At 51.0% G+C, this 25,300-nt stretch overlaps 1 protein-coding gene across 1 annotated transcript in view; it reads left to right on the forward strand.

Moving 5' to 3' along the window:
• Window positions 1-25,300, forward strand: part of SLC6A3 (solute carrier family 6 member 3) — a 53,025-nt gene that overhangs the window by 5,870 nt on the left and 21,855 nt on the right. The window contains exons 4-8 of the mRNA XM_017849553.1: window positions 6,099-6,333; window positions 18,358-18,496; window positions 19,675-19,809; window positions 23,670-23,773; window positions 25,048-25,172. Coding sequence (XP_017705042.1) covers window positions 6,099-6,333; window positions 18,358-18,496; window positions 19,675-19,809; window positions 23,670-23,773; window positions 25,048-25,172 — 738 coding nt within the window. The remainder of the gene's footprint in view (window positions 1-6,098; window positions 6,334-18,357; window positions 18,497-19,674; window positions 19,810-23,669; window positions 23,774-25,047; window positions 25,173-25,300) is intronic.

Consider the following 25,300-nt stretch of genomic DNA (forward strand, 5'->3'; position numbering starts at 1 on the left):
CCAGTGGGTCAGGGCTGGGCCTTCGGAGGTGAGCCGCTGACCTCCCTTAGGAGAGGGAGCTGCTGAGGTCAGGCTCCAGGAGGAGAAGTCACTCTCGATGCCGTGGAAATACTGAGACTGGACACAGGTGTGATGGTTCTTCCCAGGCACGAGACTCGTTCATTCTTAATGGGCTACTTAGTGAATCTTACGACTTCAGTCATTTCTTCCTAGGCTCCATATTCACTGAACTGCACTGAAATGGAGCTACAAAAAGAGGCCTCCCTCCCCACCCCCACCCCACACACATCTTCAGAGTGAGAGACAGATGCTTTGGGCACGCACCGGTGCCAGACGACCCCTTGGAGGGATCTGCAGGTACAAGTCAAACCGAACAAGAATTGCTCAGAACATGTCTCCGTCCCCATCGTCAGGTCCCCAGTGGAGGAATGCAGTAGCTAAGGGAAGACCCAGGCGTGTCCTTACAGACAGACAGGTGTCAAATCGGGAGTTGCAGTGAACCCAGGCTAACAGTTCAAGACACACACACGTTACCTGTGTCCTTCCCGGCCCTGGCCAGCAGCACGGACATGTTTCGGTGAGATGCTGCCTCTGAGCCTGCAGTCGTAAGCGAAGCTGAGCTTGCAGCGTGGTCTGTGTTGGAGAGCTCAGAGCCCTGGGATGCTGAGTCAGAGATGACGCCGGCCCATTGGGGTGGGGGAAACTGAGGAAAGATGACATCGTGCTCTGGCACAGGCTGCAGCGACGTCAAACTGTGCTTTGCTGGATTTTCAAGAGCCATCCTGGAGCCTGTCGCAAGTGTCTTACATGGCACAGCCCTGTGCCCCACTCCTGCCAGTGAGCCTGGTGTTGGAGCAAGTTAAATCACCTCCTCACATGCAGGATTCAGGTGAGGAGGGCAGGAGAAAAAGGGACCTGTGGGATAAGAGCTTATTTCCTTCTGTCTGTCACACGGAAAGGATGTTCACCAACAAAGCTGCTGGTGTGGGTCTTCATGATGCAGTCCATAAAATAACAAGAAGCGATTTCTGAGAATTTCAGAGCACCAACTTGACTTGGGCTAGTAGAAAACCTCTGACGTCTGTCAGCGTGAGCAGTGGTACCTCATTCTGAAGAAATGCAGCCGGCGGATGCGGGCATCTCATCGTGTTCCCCGCAATGCGTAGCCGGGGGAAGCTGGGCAGTCGTCTCCTCCGTGTCACAGCCCTTGTGCCCACAATCCCGCATCCCATGCCGGCTTTGTTCTGAACACTAGTCCCAGAGGTGGGCTGCAAAGCGTGGCCGCAGGACGGAAGGCTCGTGGCCCCGTGGGCGGATCTCGGGAAGAGCTTGTTCACACCCACCTAGTCCTGGTGAGGAAGTTGCAAATCACAGAAAGTGAAGTGTTCGACCCATGAAGGGATAGACGAGTCGGTGCAAGAAAGCTGGACTTCTTCTTAGAGACGAGACACCTTGAGTTGTTGAATCTCAGTAACGCTGCAGGTCCCAGTGCCAGCGTCCCGTTCGTTCTGCCTGCCCGTCAACTGCAGGATGCCAGTTTAGAGAAGACTGACAGTGCCCATGAAATTAGATGTGCACCATGCTTCCCATGCCCTGATACTGTTCCTTCTCTTTCCTTTGTCCTTTTTAAAAATTTAGTTAATAAAATGCATGCATTTTCATGTCTCATCGAATAGAAGTGCCACGTGGTAAATTAAGACATGAGCTAAAGTGCCCAAAGCAATCATTATGGAGCTGAAAGGCCATCCAGCCCTGAGCAGGTGGCAATTCCATGGGGAAACGAAGCCCAGCTCTCCAGGGAGCCTGGTTGCCCCGGCCCTTCCCCTCCAGCAGACCTGCGAGCTGCTTCCTGCTCATAACTGGGAGCCATGATCCACCCTCGAAAGCCAGAGGGTGGAATTCATGGTGAGGTCCAGCTGCTCAGAGGCCATGACTCACCTGCATTTCCCATAGTCTCGCCAGAGCAGCTTGGGGTGGGCACCATAGCCAGAGGGGCCTCTGGGGCCTTCAGGCCCCGCGGTACACCCCAGGGTCCTGAGAGGAGGGTCTTTAAAACTCTCCCTCTCCTCCCTTCCCCTTGCTCTCTCTTTCCCTCTCCCTGTGTCTGTTTCTGTCTCTCTCCCTCCTTTCCTCTCTGTGTCTCTCCTGTTCTGTCTTCTTCTCTCTGTCTCTCTGGTACATGCACACACAACAAGCACATACTAAAGACACCCAGACGGACACAGAGAGGCGTCCTCTCCCGTCTTTTTTTTTTTTTTTTTTTTTTGGTGAGACAGAGTTTTGCTCTGTTGCCAGGCTAGAGGGCAATGGCGTGATCTTGGCTCACTGTAACCTCCATGTCCCGGGTTCAAGGGATTCTCCTGCCTCAGCCTCCCGAGTAGCTTGGGCTACAGGTGCATGCCACCACGCCCGGCTAATTTTTTGTACTTTTAATAGAGACGGCGTTTTATCGTGTTATCCAGGATGGTCTCAATCACCTGACTTCGTGATCCGCCTGCCTTGGCCTCCCAAAGTGCTAGGATTACAGGCGTGAGCCACCGCGCCTGGCCCTCTCCCATCTTTCTTCCGAAGACCTGCTGATGCCCCCTGTGAGGTGTGGCAGGGCTGCTCCAGCAGAGGCTTCCTCCAGCAGGATCCATGCATGTGTTGACAACACCCTCTCCTGAAGCCAACTCTCATGGGTGCCCTGGGGTGTACTGGTGTTCAGGGATGGTGCAGGGTGGCTGTGCTCTGGTGGGCGAAGCACCATTTGCAGGCAGGAGCCTCAGCCGGCTTCTGTTTGTCAGGTTTCGGTTTCATTGCCAAGGGCAACCCCATTTTACAGACACCCTGGAAACCCCACCATTCAATTGTAGTGAATATAAAATATTTTATAGTCAATCATATTTTAGTGTGATTTCTCAAACACAAAACAAACTACACACAAGATTAATATAAAAAAAAGGTACGAAGTAAAAATAAATTTAAGGAAATTGACCTTAAGAGCTACGCTTGAAATTCATGCTTAGCGCTGAGCTTCCTGGGAGTCAGACAGGAGGGAAGGGAGGCTTCATGTTCTCATGAACGTTTTCCCTGGAAACACGAGCAGGGACTTTGCCTGCCACCTCCTTGGAGAGACAGCCTCCCGTGTCACTAAATGGTGTTTAAGAAATGTGTCAGGTGAAGCTTCATCTAGAGCCCACAGTGATGTCATGAGCAGAGGCCACTAGAAGGTTCTGTAGCAAACAGGGTAGTGGGTTTCGTGTGTCTGGGCCTTCGGTGAGCTTGAGGAGCTCATGGTGAAGTTGGCTGATTGGTGAGGTGCTACACATCAGTGACCCGGGTCAGGGCCTCTGCCTTCCCGAAGGGCAGGGCTTGGAGCAACCAAATGACTGGCCAGTACTGGCACTGGCCACCACCTTTCAAGGGAGCCGTTTCCTCACCCAGGTGCCCAGGGAAGCATCCAGGAGGAGTCCTCTTGGTAAGGGGGACTCTGGTGTGGGGGCTGCACTGTCCCATGGATCAGAGCAGACCCATTTGCTTTGGGAGCCATGTCAGCCACCGTGGCCAATGGTGACGTCATGCACAGTGGCCATGGTGACGTTGTGATCCCATGGCAGGCCTGCCAATCTGTGGTGCAGGGCAGGAAACAACAGCGGTGGCTCTGGAAGGACCCAGGGCACAGTCAGTCCTTCCTTCAGACTCTGGATTGGGATCCACTCTGGTGTAGTTTGATCAAAGACTTCCCAGGGTTTCAAGCTAAGGACTTGGTACAGAAAGTTTTAACCTTGAAAAATTTTCAAATTGGGCATCCACTGTCAGTCATCACCATGGAAAACCCTTCACAGTGCTCTGTGGAAACAATGTGGCTTCCCAGGAGAGTGGCTCCCAACGTGGCTGCCTGGGTGAGTTCACTGTGGATCACAACCCAGCCTCTCTCTTAAGGGACTCTGTGACACATGGTAATATAGAATTATTTAATGTGGACAGGAGCCATGTGGGAGAAGGCCTTCCAAAGGCAATCCGTGACCGACTGTAATACAGAATTATTTAATGTGGACCAGATCCACGTGGGAGAAGGCCTTCCAAAAGCAACGGCTTGACTTTCATCATCACCACCACTGAGCACGCTTTCCAAGAAGGATTACCTGCATTCCTGATCCTGGATCTGTTTAAAACAAAGTTTTGAGCCTTCTCTTTGCTTTCATGATAGGAAGAGAACTTTACTGAGGTGTCCTGAGCATAAGAACAGCCTCTCCTAAGGATTGAGACCATAAAAAGCAAGCCCACTCCCTGCAAAAGTCACCTTGAAGGTATGCTCCTACCCTGGCCATGAGCAGGCAAGACAGGGCATGGTGCCTACTGGGTTTTAACAAAGTAAATCAAAGTTGTACCCAAACTAATCATGTCAGCAAACTGAGAAGAAATGTGGAAATGAAAAAAATTCTTCCTGGAGCTTAGTAAAGTGAACCCCAGTAGCAAGAACATGATGGTGCCCATCTGCCCACCAGTCAGGCTGACACTGCTCCAAAGACTGCTGACCAGTGAGTTCTGTTCCAGTTTGCCAGGAGCCCCCATAAAGCTATCTGACCACCAGGCCCATCTGCCCACCAGTCAGGCTGACACCGCTCCAAAGACTGCTGACCAGTGAGTTCTGTTCCAGTTTGCCAGGAGCCCCCATAAAGGATGGAGCCCAAACTCTAGGTCTGTGGTCCTGGAAAGGACACTCTAAAACACCCTGGATGGCATTAGATGGCTATGGATGGCCCTGGCTGGTCCCTGATGGTCTTGTATGGCCCTGGGAGGCCTTGGAAGGTCAAACATGGCTCTGAGTAGTCCTTGATAGTCATGCAAGCCTCTGGGTGGCCCAAGAAAGCCCTGGATGATCTTACTTGCCCTGGGTGGTCTTATGTGGTCCTGGGTGATTCTAGGAAACCCTGGATGGTCATGCATGGGTAGTATGACCTTGGATGACTCCACATGGCTGTAAATGAGCCCAGATGACTCTTCTGAGTAGTCTTGTAGGAGAGGCATGAGCAGCTATAGATGGCTATAGATGGCCACCGATGGCCAATAAATGGGCTATGGGAATGGGCTCTGGACTGGCCAATGGGTGGGCTGATGGATGGCCCATGGGTGGGGCCTAGATAGGTTGTGGGTAAATGCCCCCCAGATGGTGTGGGATGTCCTTGTGGATGTCTGTGGATGGTTGGTCGAAATGGCAGTGGATTGTTGTGGATGGGCCGTGGTTGGATGTGGGTGTTGTGGGAACCATGGGATGACTGTGGATGCTATGGATGAGCTGGATGGGTGGTTGATGGGTGGTGGGATGTGGAAGGTTGTGGATGGATGGATGGTTGTGGATGGCTGTGGATGGCTGTGGATGGCCATGGATGGCCATGAATGGTTGTAGATGGCTATAGATGACCGTGGATAGTTGTGGATGAATGGAGATGGCTGTGGATGGCCGTGGATGGCCCTTTGTGACTCAAAGTGGCCCTGGATTAATCTGGGTGATCATGTGTGGTCCTGGGTGCCCTCCATAGTCCTGAATGAGCCTGGTGGCTATGGGTGGCTGTGGATGTCTGTCAAGGACCCCAGGTGTCCCTTAGTGACTATTGGCAGTCTTGATGGCTCTGGGAGACACTGGGTGTCCCTAGACAATATTTGATGGCCCTATTTGCATGAGTTCCCTAGGTAGCCCTGGGTGCTTCTGGGTGGTCGTGGATGATTCTGATGGTTTCACATGGACCTGACAGACCTGCTTAACCATGGGTTGGGTTGCCCTGGGTCACCCAGAGTAGCCCTTAGATGGCCTCAATGATCCTGGATGACCCTGATGGATCCTGAGTGGTTGTGGTGGGGATGGATGACCATGTGTGGCTGGGGGTGACCTTCGTGTCCCTGGGGGTCTCTGGGTGCATCAGGGTGGCCCTGGATACTCGCCATAGCTCTGGGTGACCTTGCTGGCCCTGGATGTCCCTCAGAGACACCCTCAAAGTCCTCAGGGTCTGTGCTCAGGGTAATGTCTCCTGTGAGGGGAGGCGGAAGGGACACGTTGCTGATGGTGGCTCTGTGCTCCGCCCACGTGGGCTCCACGGCCACCCCCTTCCCGCTAGGTGTGGGCTTCACGGTCATCCTTATCTCGCTGTATGTCGGCTTCTTCTACAACGTTATCATCGCCTGGGCACTGCACTACCTCTTCTCCTCCTTCACCACGGAGCTCCCCTGGATTCACTGCAACAACTCCTGGAACAGCCCCAACTGCTCGGATGCTCCACCTGGCGACTCCAGTGGCAACAGCCCGGGCCTCAACGACACTTTTGGGACCACACCTGCTGCCGAGTACTTCGAGTAAGTGGGAGTCAGGTCCTCGGGAATGGGAGAGACGGTGCAGCTGGGTCCCCATGGTCACCCCTTGGTTGGCCACCAGCCCTTGCTGACTCCCAGGGTGCGGGGAGGGGGAATCTGTTCCTGCACTCCATCCCTTTAGTGCTGTGGAGGGGCGCATTTCTGAATCACTGTGATGGTCTCCAGGGACTCAGCAAAACTCCTACAGGGCGAGCCCTCAGCAAGGATGGGGCACTGAGCACCTCCCCTGGCTGTGATCCTGCTCCCAGCAGTGGCTCGGGGCGGGAGGGGGCTGGTGGGGAACACAGCAGCCCTGTGTGGAAGGTTGGCAAGCTCTGGTCTCTGGGAGCTGCAGCGGCGTCTCTGGAGTGAGTCAGCCCCGTGTCTGGGCTCCCTTCCTCCCTGCCCTTCCTCTGTGCATAGCCTGGGGCCAAACTGCCTCACCTGGGCCCTTGCCCTCTCCAGAAAAGATATCTTTCTGGGCTTCACTGCACAAGAAGTCTATGGCTTCAGTAGGCAGCCCCTGTCTCCAGGGTGCTCCAGCCGTCCACTTTTTGCAAGACTTTGTTGTTTATGTGCATGGCTTTATTTCTGTCTCTGGGCCTCCTTCCACCTCCCATGCCGGTGAGTCCCATGTCCAGCAGCCTCCTGGGTCTCTGCCTCCTTTTCTCTTTGCGCTGGCCAGGCCTGACCTGCACAGTCCTCCCCACCCAGGCCCACCCCTCACCGTCCACCCCGGCCAGGCCCGCCCCTCACCGTCCACCCTGGCCAGCCCTAACCCACACAGTCCACCCCATCTAGGCCTGTCCCTCACTGTCCACCCCAGCCAGGCCTGCCCGTCACCATCCACCTGCAGCACCTGCTTTCCTGGACCCCGATGTCTGCAATGAAGTCTTTTTGGGCCCCGTGCCAGCTCCTGCTGGCCCTCCCTCATCACCACGTAGCCTAGCCCAGCCTGGAAGGGCTGTGACTGCCCACCATGGGTCCCCTGTTTCCCCTGGACCCCTCCTGGAATCCAGACCTGGCAGGTGCCATCCACATTCCCCTGCCCCCTCCAGCTGGGCCTGGAGCCTTGTGCTGGGTTGCATTCTGACAGGCGGACTCTTAAACTCAGCTGCCATTTTGGAGAGGAGGAGAGGAGGAGAGGAGGAGAGGAGGAGAAGAGGAGAGGAGGAGAGGACGTTTGTGCGATTCTCACTACATCCACTGTTTCCCGTCAGGAGGAGAGAGAGTCCAGGCTGGGGCGCCAGGAAGGCGCTTGTGGGAGGAGGGCTGGTTTCAGAAGTGGGCAGGCGGGAGAGAAGATGCACCCGGGATGAGTCCCGGTTGGTTTGCCTGAAGACACCTGAGCATCGCCATAGGAAGCACAGCCTCAGGCAAGGTCGTGGGAGCGTCTGACAGGACTCCCGTGGTGACAGGCAAGCAGGAAATGATGAAATCGTCCAAATAATGCACAGTCACACCATTTGTCCAAGTAGATTTTAACATTCTTGAGGGAGAAAATTCCCATTGGGTGTGGATGGCCTGCTCACACCTACATTTCCCTAATTAAACACCCCACAGAAACCCCAGGCCCAGGCTGCATGTGCCCTTGCTGTGTGGCCAGATCTCAGGGTTAGTGTGTGATCAAAGAGAGGGGCCAGCAGGAGAGAGTGGGGGGCGCACAGAGCCAGGGGCAGAGGCCGCAGAGGCGCCACCGGGGCGAGAGCCTGAGAGTTCCCAGTACCCAATGCCCTGTTAAAGCTGCCAAGTGCTGCCACGTGGGGACTGCTTTCCTTTTGTTTGGGCAGTGTGGGAAATGTTGACTCACCTAAGTGATGTTCAGGTAAGAAAATCAGAGAGGAAAATTTAGTGTAATGATTAGTCCAGTGATCCGTTGTTAAGAATGCTAGAAGGAAAGAACACGTGTTATTATTTTAAATGATCAGACTAGTGAAGTCTATTTGGAAGTTCTCAGTCTGGAAGGAAGGAAGGAAATGGAAAGGTGCCCAGCCCTTCACTCGGAAGCCCTGTCTGCACTGGCACGTGGTATACTGTAGCTGGTGGCAGCCCAAGAGCAGACGTGGGGAGTTGGAGAAGGTTTAAGAGCAATTCACGAATGATTAATGCCCCGGGGCACCGAGGTGCTTGGCACTCCTCCCACGCCTTCCGAAGGTGATTTTCCCAACAGTGGGACTCAGGTTCCCCTGAAACAGGCTCCAGTGACTCTTGGGAAGCAAGGGGGACAGTCGTAACGTGCCCAGGTCTGCTGGGAGTTTTCTGGATTTCGAACCTGCTTTAGAAAGCAGATCACTGGACAAAGGATGTCAGGTTCCTGCTGGCACATGTAGTCAGGGAGTGGATGTCCCACCGTGAAAGGCCACAAAGGCCAGAGTGGTTGTGATGCATGGTGGTGCGGCTCTTTGTCCTAGATAGTGGGTATGCCTGACTTTGTCAGTAACCGCAAAAGGGACTGAGTTTCCTACACAATGTACCAAACATGCCGCGTCATAAATTTGACAACTAAGATGTTAGCAGGAGTAGATCTGAAAGGGCTTTTTCGTGCATTTTTACTACAGGTCCTCAGGAAGTAACCGTGAGGCCTGGGTGAGACGCTGGCCATGTCTTCTGGGCCCTAAGTCAGAAAAGGCTGCTGAGCTGCCCCAATGACAGCACTTCCTCCACATGCCACGAATGCTGTGTGCAGTGCTGGCTCCTGCACCCAGTGTTCCTCAGGGTTGGCAAATGAAAGGTATCTTTGGGAGTTGCTGGCACCCTGGCCCCCAGGGGTCCCAGCCAGCCTTCCTGCATTGCCACTTCCTTCTTGGGCAGCATTCCACCCACCAGAAGGAGGTGGCAGAAATGGTTCCTGCAAAGAAATGAAAGGATCCCTTCCCTGTAGGAACCTGGAGATTACTGATTAGCTGCATCCCACAAATTTGATACGCTGTGTTTTCATTTCAAAACCCCAACACAGGACCACATAACTCTGACCAGTTTACAGTTTCTCCACTTCTATAAATACTTATCGACACTGCCTAATATAAATTATAAAGTTATAAATTAAAGCTATTAATTTGCCTTGAAGGGACTACATTAGCTGCATCCCACAAAGTTTGATATGCTGTGTTTTCATTTCATTTAGTTCAAAGTATTCCCTAATCCTTCTTTTGATTTCTATTTGACTAATGGGGCATTTTTAGAAGTTTGTTGTTTAATTTGAAATATTTGGAGGTTTGCTAGATATTTTTGTCATTGATTTCTAATTTAATTCTGTTTTGGCAAGATGATGTGCTTATACATCTTTAATATTTTAAAATATATTGAGACTTGTTTATGACCTACTAGATGGTTTACATTGGTGAATGTTCCACGTGCGCCTAGAAAGAATATGTATTCTGCTGTCTGGTTGGAGAGTTGCATAAATGTCAGAGAGGTCATGTTAGGTCATTGTGTTGTTCAGGTTTTCTACACCCTTACTGGTTTTCTGTCTACTTGTTCTATCAGTTACTGAGAAAGGGGTACTGAAATCTCAACTATAATTGTAGATTTGTCTATTTCTTTTCACTTCTATCAGTATTTGCTTCATTCATGTATTTTGAAACTCTGCTATGAAGTGCATACATGTTTATTATTATTAGTCTTTGAATTGACCACTTTACCATTTGAACTATCCTCGCAGGTTAAATTTCTCATTCTGAAGTCTACTTTGTCTGATAGTAACATGGCCACTCCAACTTTCTTATGATTACTGTTTGTGTGGTATTGTCTTTTCCAGCCTTTTATTTTTTGTTTTTTGTTTTTTTTTTTAGACGGAGTCTCGCTCTGTCACCCAGGCTGGAGTGCAGTGGCCAATCTCAGCTCACTGCAAGCTCCGCCTCCCGGGTTTACGCCATTCTCCTGCCTCAGGCTCCCAAGTAGCTGGGACTACAGGTGCCCGCCACCTTGCCCGGCTAGATTTTTGTATTTTTTAGTAGAGACGGGGTTTCACGTGTTAGCCAGGGTGGTCTTGATCTCCTGACCTCGTGATCCACCCGTCTCGGCCTCCCAAAGTGCTGGGATTATAGGCTTGAGCCACCGCGCCCGGCCCAGCCTTTTATTTTTAAACTATGTGGGCATTATATATAAAATGGATTTATTGTAGACACCATCGAGTTGCTTGTGCTTTTTATCCAATATGGCAATCTCTGTTTTTAAATTAGAGTTTCCACTCAATAATTGTCAGCATGGCTGGCTTTAAGTCTTTCATTGTGCTAATTTTTTGCCCCATCTCTTCTTTGTTTCTTGTTTCCTCTGTTTATTCCCTGTTTTGAATTAATTTTTTAGGCTTTCATTTTATCAACATTATTAGCTAATAAACTATAGCTTTCTGTTTTCATTTTTTCGTTGATTTTATAGGATTTACAACATTGACGTTTAACTTATCACAGTCTATCTTCAAGTGACATGATACTGTTTCACAGAACAGAAGGGCCTACGACAGTAGACTTCTGTTTACCTCACGTCCTTTGTGCAATTGTCGCCATAGATTTTATTTCTACAGTATGTATCAACTCCATGACACCTTGCTGCTATTTCTGCTTTAAGCATTTACATTTTAAACAAATCTAACACAGAAAAGAAGTTTTCTTTTTTTTATACTTTTATATTTACCTGCATAGTCACCATCTCTAGTGCTGTCTGATCCTGTATGTAGATCAGGGTTTCCATTTAAGACCATCTTCCTTCCATCTAAAGCATTTCCTTTAACATTTCTTGTAGTGTAGACTTGCTGGCCGTGATTCAGCTTGGACTTTACACAAAAATATTTTGCCTTCTTGAGGGGTTATTGTGATAAACTATACATAGCATTGCTTACCATCTTAGCCATTTTTAAGTGCGCAGTTCAGTGGCATTAGGTACATTCACATGTTGTGCAACCATGACCATCATCCATTGGAACTTTCCCCTCCTCCAAAGCTGAAATTTTGTCCCCATTAAACACTAAGTCACCATCCTCCCTCACCACAGTCCCTGGCAGCTACCATTCTACTTTCCATCTCTGTGAATTTGTCTACTCTAGGTCCCTCCTCTGAGTAGAATCACTTATTTTTTTGTGACTGGCTTATGTTACTTAGCATATGTCTTCAAGGTTTATTGAAGAATTTCAGAACCAGAATTTCATTCCTTTTTAAGGCCAAATAATATTCCAATTCCATCGTATGGATATATCATGTTTTGTTTATCCATTTATCTTTTTCCTTTTTAGAGAGAGGATCTCACTCTGTTGTCCAGGCTGGAGTGTGCAGTGGTATGATCACTGCTCACTGCAGCCTTGACCTTCTGGGCTCAAGCAATCCTCCTGCCTCAGATTCCCAAGTAGCTGGGACTACAGGTATGTGACATCACATCCAGCTAATTTTTTAAAAATTTTGTATAAAGTGGGGTCTTGCCATGTTGCCCAGACCTGTCTTAAACTCCTGAGCTCAAGTAATCCTCCTGCCTCAGCCTCCCAGAGCACTGCGATTACAAATGTGAACCACCACACCTGGCCATATCTATTTATCTCTTGATGGACATTTGGGTTGCTTCCACCATTTAGCTACCGTGAAAACGTGCTGCTATGAACTTCAGTATTGAGTACCTGCTTTCACTGCTTTCGAGTGGATACCCAGAAGTTGAATTGCTGGAGCCATGTGATGATTCTGTGTTTAATTTTTTGATGAACCACCACACTGTTTCCCACCATGGATGCAAATCAGAGCAAGGGTTCCAATTTCCCCACATCCTTGACAACACTTACTTTCTGCTTATTTATTTTGATAATAGCCATCCTAATGGGTGTGAAGTGGTTTCTCACTGTGTTTCTGATTTCTATTTCCATAATGATTAGTGACTATTGGGCATCACTTCATGTGTTTATTGGCCATTTGTATACCTTCTTTGGAGCAATGCCTATTCAAGTCCTTTGCCCATTTTTGAATTGGGCTGTCAGTTTTTTTGTTGTTGAGTTTTAGGAGTTCTTTACATATTTTAGATATTATTCTCTTATCAGATTAATAGATGATTTGCAAAGACTTTCTCTCATTCTGTAGTTTTCCTTTTCACTCTGTTGATAGCATCCTTCAATGCACAAAAGTTTTAAATTTTGATGAAGTCCAATTCATCTTTTGTGTCATGTCTAAGAAACCATTGCCAAGTCCAAGATTGTGAAAATTAGCCTTATATTCTCTTCCAAGAGTTTTATGGTTTTAGCCCTAATATTTGGCTCTTTTATCCATTTTGGTTTAATTTTTGTATATCATGTGAAATGGCTGTTGACTGATTTTCCTCTAGTTGTAGATCACATTTCTTGCTTCTTGTCATGTCAGTAATTTTTTATTAGATGCTAGACTTGGTGAGTTTTATACTAATGGGTACTTAGTTGCTGTTGTCCTTGTTTAGAGAGTGTTAGATTTGTTCTAATGGGAGGTTAATGTGCTTTGGCACAATTTTATCCTATGGAAGCTTGTTTCACCCCCTCACTGCCTTGGCTCCCTCTTGGTAAAACGGGGTGAGAGGGCTGCTGTGAGGTCATCACAATGATGTGTGGGAGGCCCGAGCATGCCTGGGTCACCACCAGTGGCTCCACTGTCACCCAACTGAAGAATCATGGCCACGAATTCACCAGGAAAAAGAGCCCAGCAGAAACTGGGAGGTGCCGTGCCTTTTCCATGCCCAGTGAACATCCTTGGGCCAATGCTTTTCTGGTCCTCCTATTTATGGCTTATGAAATGCCTGCACGTGAGCCCCATGCCCCTTCCCGGACGTCCTTTGATTGTCTCACCCACCCTGCCCTCAGAAGCATGGACATGCTGGGAGCCACACAGCTTTCCCCGGCTCCTGGTATAGCTGGTTCCCACGCTGTGGTCAGCTGTGAGGACCCCTCTTCTCGGGTTGACAGCACTCAGGCGTGTCCAGTTCTCTAAATTGTCTGTGGGATTTCAAATAACATCAAAGCACAGTGACTTTCTAATCTCGAGAAGGGGCTCGACCCGGTGTGTTGAGGTGCTGCTTCTGAAGTTGCTTTCATGTTTGATGCTGAGCCAGCTGTGCGTGCTGTGGATGCAACCTTGTGAGAAGGCGCCAAGAGTGGCAGCACACTTTCCCTGGGTCTCCGCCTCAGGTTCAGGAGGGCCTGTGCCATGTAGGGGCATTGGCTGAGTTTGCCTTTTCTCCAGGCACATGGGAAAGGGGAGAGGGTGCGCTGTCTTGTCTGGGTGTGNTTGCCCGGCTAGATTTTGTATTTTTTAGTAGAGACGGGGTTTCACGTGTTAGCCAGGGTGGTCTTGATCTCCTGACCTCGTGATCCACCCGTCTCGGCCTCCCAAAGTGCTGGGATTATAGGCTTGAGCCACCGCGCCCGGCCCAGCCTTTTATTTTAAACTATGTGGGCATTATATATAAAATGGATTTATTGTAGACACCATCGAGTTGCTTGTGCTTTTATCCAATATGGCAATCTCTGTTTTAAATTAGAGTTTCCACTCAATAATTGTCAGCATGGCTGGCTTTAAGTCTTTCATTGTGCTAATTTTTTGCCCCATCTCTTCTTTGTTTCTTGTTTCCTCTGTTTATTCCCTGTTTTGAATTAATTTTTTAGGCTTTCATTTTATCAACATTATTAGCTAATAAACTATAGCTTTCTGTTTTCATTTTTTCGTTGATTTTATAGGATTTACAACATTGACGTTTAACTTATCACAGTCTATCTTCAAGTGACATGATACTGTTTCACAGAACAGAAGGGCCTACGACAGTAGACTTCTGTTTACCTCACGTCCTTTGTGCAATTGTCGCCATAGATTTTATTTCTACAGTATGTATCAACTCCATGACACCTTGCTGCTATTTCTGCTTTAAGCATTTACATTTTAAACAAATCTAACACAGAAAAGAAGTTTTCTTTTTTTTATACTTTTATATTTACCTGCATAGTCACCATCTCTAGTGCTGTCTGATCCTGTATGTAGATCAGGGTTTCCATTTAAGACCATCTTCCTTCCATCTAAAGCATTTCCTTTAACATTTCTTGTAGTGTAGACTTGCTGGCCGTGATTCAGCTTGGACTTTACACAAAATATTTTGCCTTCTTGAGGGGTTATTGTGATAAACTATACATAGCATTGCTTACCATCTTAGCCATTTTAAGTGCGCAGTTCAGTGGCATTAGGTACATTCACATGTTGTGCAACCATGACCATCATCCATTGGAACTTTCCCCTCCTCCAAAGCTGAAATTTTGTCCCCATTAAACACTAAGTCACCATCCTCCCTCACCACAGTCCCTGGCAGCTACCATTCTACTTTCCATCTCTGTGAATTTGTCTACTCTAGGTCCCTCCTCTGAGTAGAATCACTTATTTTTTTGTGACTGGCTTATGTTACTTAGCATATGTCTTCAAGGTTTATTGAAGAATTTCAGAACCAGAATTTCATTCCTTTTAAGGCCAAATAATATTCCAATTCCATCGTATGGATATATCATGTTTTGTTTATCCATTTATCTTTTCCTTTTAGAGAGAGGATCTCACTCTGTTGTCCAGGCTGGAGTGTGCAGTGGTATGATCACTGCTCACTGCAGCCTTGACCTTCTGGGCTCAAGCAATCCTCCTGCCTCAGATTCCCAAGTAGCTGGGACTACAGGTATGTGACATCACATCCAGCTAATTTTTTAAAATTTTGTATAAAGTGGGGTCTTGCCATGTTGCCCAGACCTGTCTTAAACTCCTGAGCTCAAGTAATCCTCCTGCCTCAGCCTCCCAGAGCACTGCGATTACAAATGTGAACCACCACACCTGGCCATATCTATTTATCTCTTGATGGACATTTGGGTTGCTTCCACCATTTAGCTACCGTGAAAACGTGCTGCTATGAACTTCAGTATTGAGTACCTGCTTTCACTGCTTTCGAGTGGATACCCAGAAGTTGAATTGCTGGAGCCATGTGATGATTCTGTGTTTAATTTTTTGATGAACCACCACACTGTTTCCCACCATGGATGCAAATCAGAGCAAGGGTTCCAATTTCCCCACATCCTTGACAACACTTACTTTCTGCTTATTTATTTTGATAATAGCCATCCTAATGGGTGTGAAGTGGTTTCTCACTGTGTTTCTGATTTCTATTTCCATAATGATTAGTGACTATTGGGCATCACTTCATGTGTTTATTGGCCATTTGTATACCTTCTTTGGAGCAATGCCTATTCAAGTCCTTTGCCCATTTTGAATTGGGCTGTCAGTTTTTTTGTTGTTGAGTTTTAGGAGTTCTTTACATATTTTAGATATTATTCTCTTATCAGATTAATAGATGATTTGCAAAGACTTTCTCTCATTCTGTAGTTTTCCTTTTCACTCTGTTGATAGCATCCTTCAATGCACAAAAGTTTTAAATTTTGATGAAGTCCAATTCATCTTTTGTGTCATGTCTAAGAAACCATTGCCAAGTCCAAGATTGTGAAAATTAGCCTTATATTCTCTTCCAAGAGTTTTATGGTTTTAGCCCTAATATTTGGCTCTTTTATCCATTTTGGTTTAATTTTGTATATCATGTGAAATGGCTGTTGACTGATTTTCCTCTAGTTGTAGATCACATTTCTTGCTTCTTGTCATGTCAGTAATTTTTTATTAGATGCTAGACTTGGTGAGTTTTATACTAATGGGTACTTAGTTGCTGTTGTCCTTGTTTAGAGAGTGTTAGATTTGTTCTAATGGGAGGTTAATGTGCTTTGGCACAATTTTATCCTATGGAAGCTTGTTTCACCCCTCACTGCCTTGGCTCCCTCTTGGTAAAACGGGGTGAGAGGGCTGCTGTGAGGTCATCACAATGATGTGTGGGAGGCCCGAGCATGCCTGGGTCACCACCAGTGGCTCCACTGTCACCCAACTGAAGAATCATGGCCACGAATTCACCAGGAAAAGAGCCCAGCAGAAACTGGGAGGTGCCGTGCCTTTTCCATGCCCAGTGAACATCCTTGGGCCAATGCTTTTCTGGTCCTCCTATTTATGGCTTATGAAATGCCTGCACGTGAGCCCCATGCCCCTTCCCGGACGTCCTTTGATTGTCTCACCCACCCTGCCCTCAGAAGCATGGACATGCTGGGAGCCACACAGCTTTCCCCGGCTCCTGGTATAGCTGGTTCCCACGCTGTGGTCAGCTGTGAGGACCCCTCTTCTCGGGTTGACAGCACTCAGGCGTGTCCAGTTCTCTAAATTGTCTGTGGGATTTCAAATAACATCAAAGCACAGTGACTTTCTAATCTCGAGAAGGGGCTCGACCCGGTGTGTTGAGGTGCTGCTTCTGAAGTTGCTTTCATGTTTGATGCTGAGCCAGCTGTGCGTGCTGTGGATGCAACCTTGTGAGAAGGCGCCAAGAGTGGCAGCACACTTTCCCTGGGTCTCCGCCTCAGGTTCAGGAGGGCCTGTGCCATGTAGGGGCATTGGCTGAGTTTGCCTTTTCTCCAGGCACATGGGAAAGGGGAGAGGGTGCGCTGTCTTGTCTGGGTGTGTAATCCATGCACGTGTGTGTGCGAGGCACCGAGGCTGCCAAGACATGGGCGGGTGGCATGCTGGGGCCAGTGACACCATGGGCAGTGAGTGAGGAGTGGTCCGGGCTGCACGAAGTTGCTGTGAGGCCTCAGAGGCTCCCCGTGGTAAGGCCTTGCTGGGGGAGCAGAGCGACGGGGACTCGACCAGCAGGGGCAGAGCCTGGTGTGTGGCCAGAATGAGAAGAAGGCGCTGGGAGTCTCCACTGCCCCAGGAAGGGCAGGCGTGACCTCCACCGGCTCAGGCGACTTCCCCTGCACAGTGTGGGTGACAGACAGCCTCCTGACTGAGCGGCTTGCCCTAGGAGAAGAGCAGAGAATGGTGGTGACGGTTTCAGTGGTGCAGCCATCTGTCCACCCGGCCAACCTGGGGCCTGTGCCTGGGCGCCCTCCAGGATAGGACGGAAGCACTGTGCAGCCCTTTCAGGCTCGTGGGGCCTTCCCTGTTGGCAGCAGCCAGGGTGTCTGGTATGATTCTGGAGTTTGAAGAGCCGAATTCCTGGGACATGGCCCTGGAATGCCTCGCAGCTGGTGGAAAGCTCCCCGAGGCTGCAGTCGGCCGGGCTCCCCCTTGGGTGTCCGTTGTTATCTCCCGGGGACCTCAGTGGACCCACAACAGAAGCAAACCTGGGCGTGGGAGCTCCTCTCATAACGCGGTTCCTGGCTGTCACAGCTCCTGACTCTACGGTGGCAGCGGCACAGCTGTTACGGTTGCCTTGGCCCCAAGTCACCGTCTGCAATGGTGACTCAGCCCGCTGCACATAGCCTGGTGCATGTTCTCCCGCAGAGAGTGTCACCGGGATGGAATGAGTTCCCACAGAAAGGGGGCCCAGGATCTGTGCCTGGGGCAAGGAGCACGGCCGATGGTCAGCTCCATCCCTCACCCTCTGTTCTGCCCTTTGTGAGGGATCCTGTAAAAAACAGTGGAACTGCGAGTGATTCCTGCTGGAGCAGAGTCATCCACTAAACCTGTTCCTCATGGAATCCTCATAGCAGCAGGGGCTATGAGCAGGTGTCGTGAGCCATCCCCTCAGAAAACAGTGCTGGCTGGAGCCTGTGCGCCTGGTATTATTACTGGAGTTTGCTCAGTCTCATCCCTGGAGAAGGACCCTGGGGCTGTCCTGTGGGCAGCAGTGGGCACCCAGCATTGCTCAGCAACTTTCTTTTGGTTTCTGTGGCTCCTTTTCTTCAAAGACCCAAGGTGCCCTTTCTCTCCCCAGCTCCAATGAGCAGAGGTGCCAAGGGCAGAGGGTGAAGCGGGGCTTCCTGGGCCTCCCATGTGCTCCGAAGGTTTCAAGGGCAGCCCTGACACCTCTGCCAGGGCCTGTGGGCCAGACCTCCCTGGAGGGCATCTCTTGTCCATCAGACTGGATGCTTTCTGCCCTGCTGAGATGGGGAGGGCCGGTCCCTGGGCAAGCTCAGCCATCCAGTTCCAGGTGGGTTGACAGCCACCCACAGAGGCCCCCGCTGACTCCCCTCTGCAGGCGTGGCGTGCTGCACCTCCACCAGAGCCATGGCATCGACGACCTGGGGCCTCCACGGTGGCAGCTCACAGCCTGCTTGGTGCTGGTCATCGTGCTGCTCTACTTCAGCCTCTGGAAGGGTGTGAAGACCTCGGGGAAGGTGAGGCTCGGGGTCACCAACTGGGCCTGTAGACACGGGGCCATCAAGTGGACATGTGGCTGTGGCTGGGCAGGAGGTGCACATGTGGCCTCAGTTGGGTTTTGTGCTACAAATGTGGCCATGGCCAGGTTGGGGTGGACACATGGCCATGGTTGAGTTTGGGGGACACATATGGCCACGATCAGGTTGGGAGCGTACACGTAGCCATGGTTGGGGGTACACCTGTGGCTGTGCTGGGTTGGCTTGGGTAGACACATGGCCATGGCTGGGTGGGGGGAGGAGGACACGTGGCCGTGGCTGGGCTGGGTGGACACAGGGCACTGTTGGGTTTTGGGTCCATATGTGGCTGTGTTTGGGGAAGGGCCTCAGGAGGGAAACACCCACAGCAGTGTTTCTGGCAGGAGGGCACACACAACATGTTTTTTTTTTTGTTAATAAAAATACTTTGGGAGGCTGAGGCGGGCAGATCACCTGAGGTAAGGAGTTCAAGACCAGCCTGGCCAATATGATGAAACCCTGTCTCTACTAAAAGTACAAAATTAGCCAGGTGTGGTAGCACGTGCCTGTAATCCCAGCTACATGGGAGGTTGAGGCAGGAGAATGGCTTGAACCCGGGAGGCAGAGGCTGCAGTGAGCCGAGATCATGCCATTGCACTCCAGCCTGGGCAAAAAGAGTGAAACTCCATCTCAAAAAAATAAATAAATAAAATAAATACTTTTTTTAAAAACCAGTTTTGACCAAGGTATGCCCTTCCCTTGGGATAGTGTGTGTAGTATGGTACCAGCCTTGGGAGCCTCCTGCAGGGACACAGCCCAGAGCTGCCTTTCATCGTCCCACAGTGCCATTCACCAGTGTCTATCCACTCACATCCCACACATCAGAAAACCCCCGTCAGCCACTCCCAGCTACTCTGGCGGACCAAATGCAGAAAAGGAATGTGCTTTCCCTGCCAAGCTGTTCTTCCCATTCCGTCCCTGGGGAGGGTATGCAGGACAGAAAGTGTTTGACCTTCTCACTCCAATGAGCATTTGCTGAGCTGGCATCCCAGGAAACGTTTGGGAATTGGGCTTCCCAGTCAGAGAACAAGCTGTCAGGGCAACCTAGTGCCCTTGTGCCAGTGTTTGCTCCCACCGAGGGCCCCACCTGTGCAGCCTGGTGATGCTGTCCTCTCCTGCAGGTGGTATGGATCACAGCCACCATGCCATACGTGGTCCTCACTGCCCTGCTCCTGCGTGGGGTCACCCTCCCTGGGGCTATAGACGGCATCAGAGCGTACCTGAGCGTTGACTTCTACCGGCTCTGCGAGGCATCTGTGAGTACAACCCTCTCACTGCTTCACAGTCCACAGGGGCTCTGACGTTCCCAGATTTCTGTATTCATTGCCTGCCAGGACTGAGATGTATCAGAGTTGCAGAATCCAGGGTTCTTTCCTCAGGAAGCCACATCTCAAGTACCCATGATACAGTATGAGTCATCTAAATCAGATTATGCCAAAAACTCCATCTAGAGTCGGGCTGCAGATTTGCTCAGCAAAAGAAGAAATAACTCGGGGTTAAAATGTTTGGAGAAGGCCTTCTGGAGAGAGGAGACTTGGCTGGGCTATGGGGGACGGGCCCCTTGTCAAGAAAGGGAGGAGAAGGGGCTGCACCATTTCTGACAAACAGGCCCAGAAACAGAAGCAGCCATTGGTGGAAGGCTGGCATGACAAAAATGGCAGCTCACTTGGGGCATTGTTGGAAATCAGGTGGACTAGGTGGAGGAGGTGGCAGGCCCCAAAGCCACCCAGGGGCGTCCCTGTTGCTGTGAGAAGACGATGCAGCAAGAGGGGTAGGGCCATCTCAGCTGGAGTGTGAGGCAGGAGGCTGTTGAGAGGTGCTGCCCTATGTCCCTATGTGGGTGGGCTGGTGGAGCCAGGTCTAGGGGTCATGAGGCAAGTGTAAACCCAAGGCAGAAGTGGGAAGGAAGGGAGACAGGATAGGCAGGCATGGCTGCAAGCCTCCCAGGAAGCCCAGGGAGGCAGCAGCTGACAGGTGCAGTGGGAGAAGGCGCCTGGACATGGCACCTATGAGCCTGCAAAGCAGCTGGGTGGGGGTGGGGGTGGAAGTATGTCTGCAGCACTGAAAAGGAAGCCTCTGTGGAGACAGGAGACATGGGTGCAGCAGGCATGTGGCCCACAGGAGCCACAGAAGAGAGAGGAGGACAACCAGGGCAGCAAAATCAGCCATGGCCAGGGACCCACAAGTGCAGAGCTGGAGCCGGACAAATCGTGAAGCCAGCAGTGTGTCAGGACCCCAGAAAGGCCAAAGTGAAGCCAAGGGGTGTATTTGCAGGAGCAGGACATGTTATAGAATCAAACAAAAACACCACAAGTACAATGTAGAGCCTAATGCTCCAGCCAGGAAGAATAGGCAGCCCCATGAGGAGGCAAAACAAACACCAGTGCAAAAGATGTCCATTGACGAACAAATTACAAAGGTGAGATGTCAAAAATTAGATGGAGAGAGTGAATAGATTGGATGGATGGATGGATGGATGGATGGATGGATGCTAAGTAGGTAGGTGGATAGGATGGATGAATGATAGGTAGGTAGATAGAATGGATAGATAGGATGGGTGGATGGAAGGCTGGCTGGCTGGCTGGATGGATGGATGATAAGCAGGTAGGTGGATAGAGTGGATGGATGCATGGATGGATGGTTGGATGGATGGATGAGTAGGTAGGTAGGTGGATAGGATGGATGTATGGATGATAGTTAAGTAGGTGGATAAAATGGATAGATAGGATGGATGAATGGATGGCTGATAGGTAAGTAGGTGGATAGAATGGATGGATGATGGATGGGTAGATGGATGGATGGATGGATGATGAATGGATGATGGATGGGTGAATAAGTGGATGAATGATAGGTAGGTAACTGGATAGGATGGATGGATGGATAATGGATGGATGATGGATGGGTGGATGAATGGATGGATAGATGATGGGTGGATTGGTGGATGATTGAGGGATGGGTGTATGGATGAATGATAAGTAGGTAGCTGGATAGCATGTATGGATGGATGATGGATGGGTGGGTGGGTGGGTGGGTGGGTGGATGGATGAATGGGTGAATGGGTGGATGAATGATAGGTAGGTAGCTAGATAGGATGTACGGATGGATAAAGGATGGATGATGGATGGGTGGATGGATGATGGATGGATTGCTGGATGATGGATGGATGGGTGGATGGATGAATGATAGGTAGGTAGCTGGACAGCATGGATGGATGGATGGATGATGGATGGGTAGGTGGATGGATGGATGGATGATGGGTGGATTGGTCGATGACAGACGGATGGGTGTATGGATGAATGATAAGTAGGTAGCTGGATAGCATGGATGGATGGATGATGGATGGGTGGATGGACAGATGATGGATGGGTGGATGGATGGATGATAGGTAGGTAGGTAGATAGGATGAATATACAATAGGATGGATGGCGATAGATACGTACACACACATGTACTTCATATATTCATAGATGATATATGGTTGATAGATTATAGAGATGACAGATAGATGATAGATGGGTGATGGATTGATAGATGACAGTGATAGATGATAGATAGATGGATGAGTGGTTGATAGATACTAGATGATGGATTGATGTATAGTGAAGAGAAATCAGTAAAGAAATGGAATGAAAAGACAGTTCCAGGTCCTGGAGTGTAAGTGCATGAGGTGAGGCCCAGGGAGGCAGCAGTGGGTACTGGCTCTGGGGTGGCACTGGGCAGAGGCCTGAGCTGCACACACAGCTCAGGGTGAGGAGGAGGCAGGTGCTCCCCTGTGACACCTGATCCAGGCTGCAGTCACCTGGCCAGGCAGGTGACTGATGACCAGCATGGGAGCCACATCAGGGTATGAACCTCTCCACCCACTGCCCACCCAGCCACTCTCGGCTTGGCTCCTCCCCTCATGCTGAGACACTGGCCACCTGCACAGCCCTGACTGCAGGGCCTGGCCATCTGCCCCCAAACCCACTGTCCCAGGACCTGGGTGGCTTTGAGGCTATGACATGCTGCCCGATGGACAGAGGGCCCCGCCCCCTCTGCAGCACCCAGTTCCCTCGTTCAGTCAAGCTCAGGCAAGCTTGACCTGGGACCTGGGACGCCCTGAGCCCACCTGACCTCCCCAGCAGGAGCATCTGGTGTCTCTGTCTCAGCATCCTGGTCCACAGGCCTGTACCATGGGCTTCATGGACTTGCAGGAACAGCCCTGACTGACTAGTCCCTCAATTGCCTCCAAGGGGGTTTGGCTGCTCCTTCTCCCCCATCCGAGGCCCAGGCAGGGGCAAGGTGGGCATGTGAGTCACTGAATGGTCTCCGCAGTGCCCTCACCTCAGCAGGTTGTGGCTGACTTTTTAAAATACACAATGGTCCAACCATGGACCCACCCACCTTTCCTTTCACATCCAGAGTCGTGGGTGCCATCCACCAAGTTGGGCAGGCACAGCACCAGCGTCTAAGCTGCAGGTGGGCTCCTGGCCATGCTCAGGTGCTACTGTGCACCTGTACTGCTGGTGTTTTGGGAAAAATACAAAGCAGGTATTGCTGGTGTGTGTCCAATCAGGACACCATCATCATGTAGTGTGGATGTGGATGTGGACGAGTCCATGCCTTTCTCAGGGTTATCAGGAAGCTGCCATCGTGCAGCGTGTGGCTGATCCATGATGTTCTGAGGGCTATCAGGACACTGTCAGCATGTCGTGTGTGGATAAGTTCATGACTTTCCGAGGGCTATCAGGGTGCCGCCATTATGCAGCATGTGGATGGGTCCGTGCTGTTCTGAGGGTTATCATGGCTCCACAATCATGTCCTGTGTGGATGGGTCCATGCTGTTCTGAGGGCTGTGGAGCAGGGCATCTCTGGTTCTCTGGAATCGCTGCCCTGACACTCCATGGGGAATCCCAGATCAATGAACGCAGACAGCGCCCTGCTTCTCAGGCTCTTCCAGGCTGCTGACCCGGAGGGTTCACTTCCTGAGGCTGCGTCTTCCACCAGTCCCGCTGCTGCCATTTGCTTCTTGAGGATGGTGTCGAGCTTAGAGGCCTCAGCGTGGGGCTGGGATGGGGAGGGTACTCGGGTCCTGCGTTCTCCTGGGACAGGTTCTCACTGCCCTCTGGGTCTGCAGGTTTGGATCGACGCGGCCACCCAGGTGTGCTTCTCCCTGGGCGTGGGGTTTGGGGTCCTGATCGCCTTCTCCAGCTACAACAAGTTCACTAACAACTGCTACAGGTGAGTCCCTAGCAGGGCCAGGCAGGGGCCTCATCGATAGTGGGGAGGGGTCGCTGACTTCCAGAAATAGTGCGTTCCTGGATGAGGACAGGGCAGATCAACTGAACCCGCAAGTGTAGGAGCTGCGTGGCCTTTCAGACAGAAGTGACAGGGAGGGAGCTCCCAACACGATTTTGATTTCAACTTTAAAGAAGGCACTGAAGCACGTGGGTGTGTCGCCTCCTGGGAGGGACCTGCCAAGGTTTGACCTGTGGCCAGATTCCCCACTGAGGACCCGGAGCAGCAAGGCCAGCCCCTCCTGGCACAAGGACACACCCTCCTCCCTCGCACCAGCCCCAGCGGGGTCTCTGTCCTCCCTCGCTCAGGGTCCAGCTTCACAACTCCCTGAGTGTGTCCCCCCATCCCATGTGCACCCTGTGTTACCAGCAGGCACCTGAAGCCCCATGCTGGACCCCAAATCCTCCTAAAAACAGAAACAGAATTTCATCTGGGACCTGCTTTCTTTGACCTTTATGGACTTGTGCTTACTTTCTTTCACATCATGCAGATAGAAACACAGTAAAAATACAAGTACAGTGTGTACAGCCGAATGGCCAGAGAGACCACAGACAGGCTCCACCGAGAGTGGGTGCTGGAAGGCAGGTCCCGAGGCAGCCCCTGCCTGCAGCCCACCTGCGTCCACCTGGGTCCAGGTGCTCTGCCGATGAAGTGTGTGGGGTCCTTCCACCCCGGCGATGGGCCACACAGGAACCCAGGAGGAGGACGCTGGTGCTGAGTCCAACCCCAGGACCCTCCCTGTTCCTCCCTTGCTTGCCTCCAGCCCTCTGGTTTCTCAGCCCTCAGAGCGGGGACCCAGGCCCACAGCACCAGCACCCTTGGGAGTTTACGGGGAACGCAGGCCCTGAGACCCCGTGAGACGCCCCCAGTCAGGATCCGCATCTTAGCAAGGTCCCCGGGAGGTGTGTGCTCCTGGAGGTTCTGGAAGCTCTGCCCTGGGTGAGGCGCCCACAGCAGGACTCGTGGGGCACAGGGGCAGTCGTCTGTTCTGCCCGCCCTGAGCCTTGATGGCTGAGCCTTGAGCAGCTCAGCCAGGGGGCCAAGGTGGTCCAAGGACAGCTCTGCCAGGCTGCTAAGGCCATGCTCACTGGGAAAAGCGGCCCCTCCAAAGACCTCCCGCCCCCTTCCCCAGACACAGTAAATTAAGAATAATGACTGGAAAATTGCAGCTGCTGCAGCTCAGCTGGTTCCTGAGACGGCTTGTCTCGTTCTTCCAGGGACGCGATAGTCACCACCTCCATCAACTCCCTGACGAGCTTCTCCTCCGGCTTCGTCGTCTTCTCCTTCCTGGGGTACATGGCGCAGAAGCACAGCGTGCCCATCGGGGACGTGGCCAAGGACGGTGAGCCCCTCCTGCCATGCCTGGGCCTGCCCCGTGTAGCCCCGGTGCCCAGCTCTCAGCAAAGCCTTTTTCCTTGTGAAAGAGGAAGGAGACACACGGGCCCTGAGCAATGTCAGTGAGAGTTGCTG

The sequence above is a fragment of the Rhinopithecus bieti genome, unplaced genomic scaffold (genome assembly GCF_001698545.2).
Source record: "Rhinopithecus bieti isolate Rb0 unplaced genomic scaffold, ASM169854v2 scaffold_33330, whole genome shotgun sequence".
In the NCBI taxonomy this organism is placed as follows: domain Eukaryota; kingdom Metazoa; phylum Chordata; class Mammalia; order Primates; family Cercopithecidae; genus Rhinopithecus; species Rhinopithecus bieti.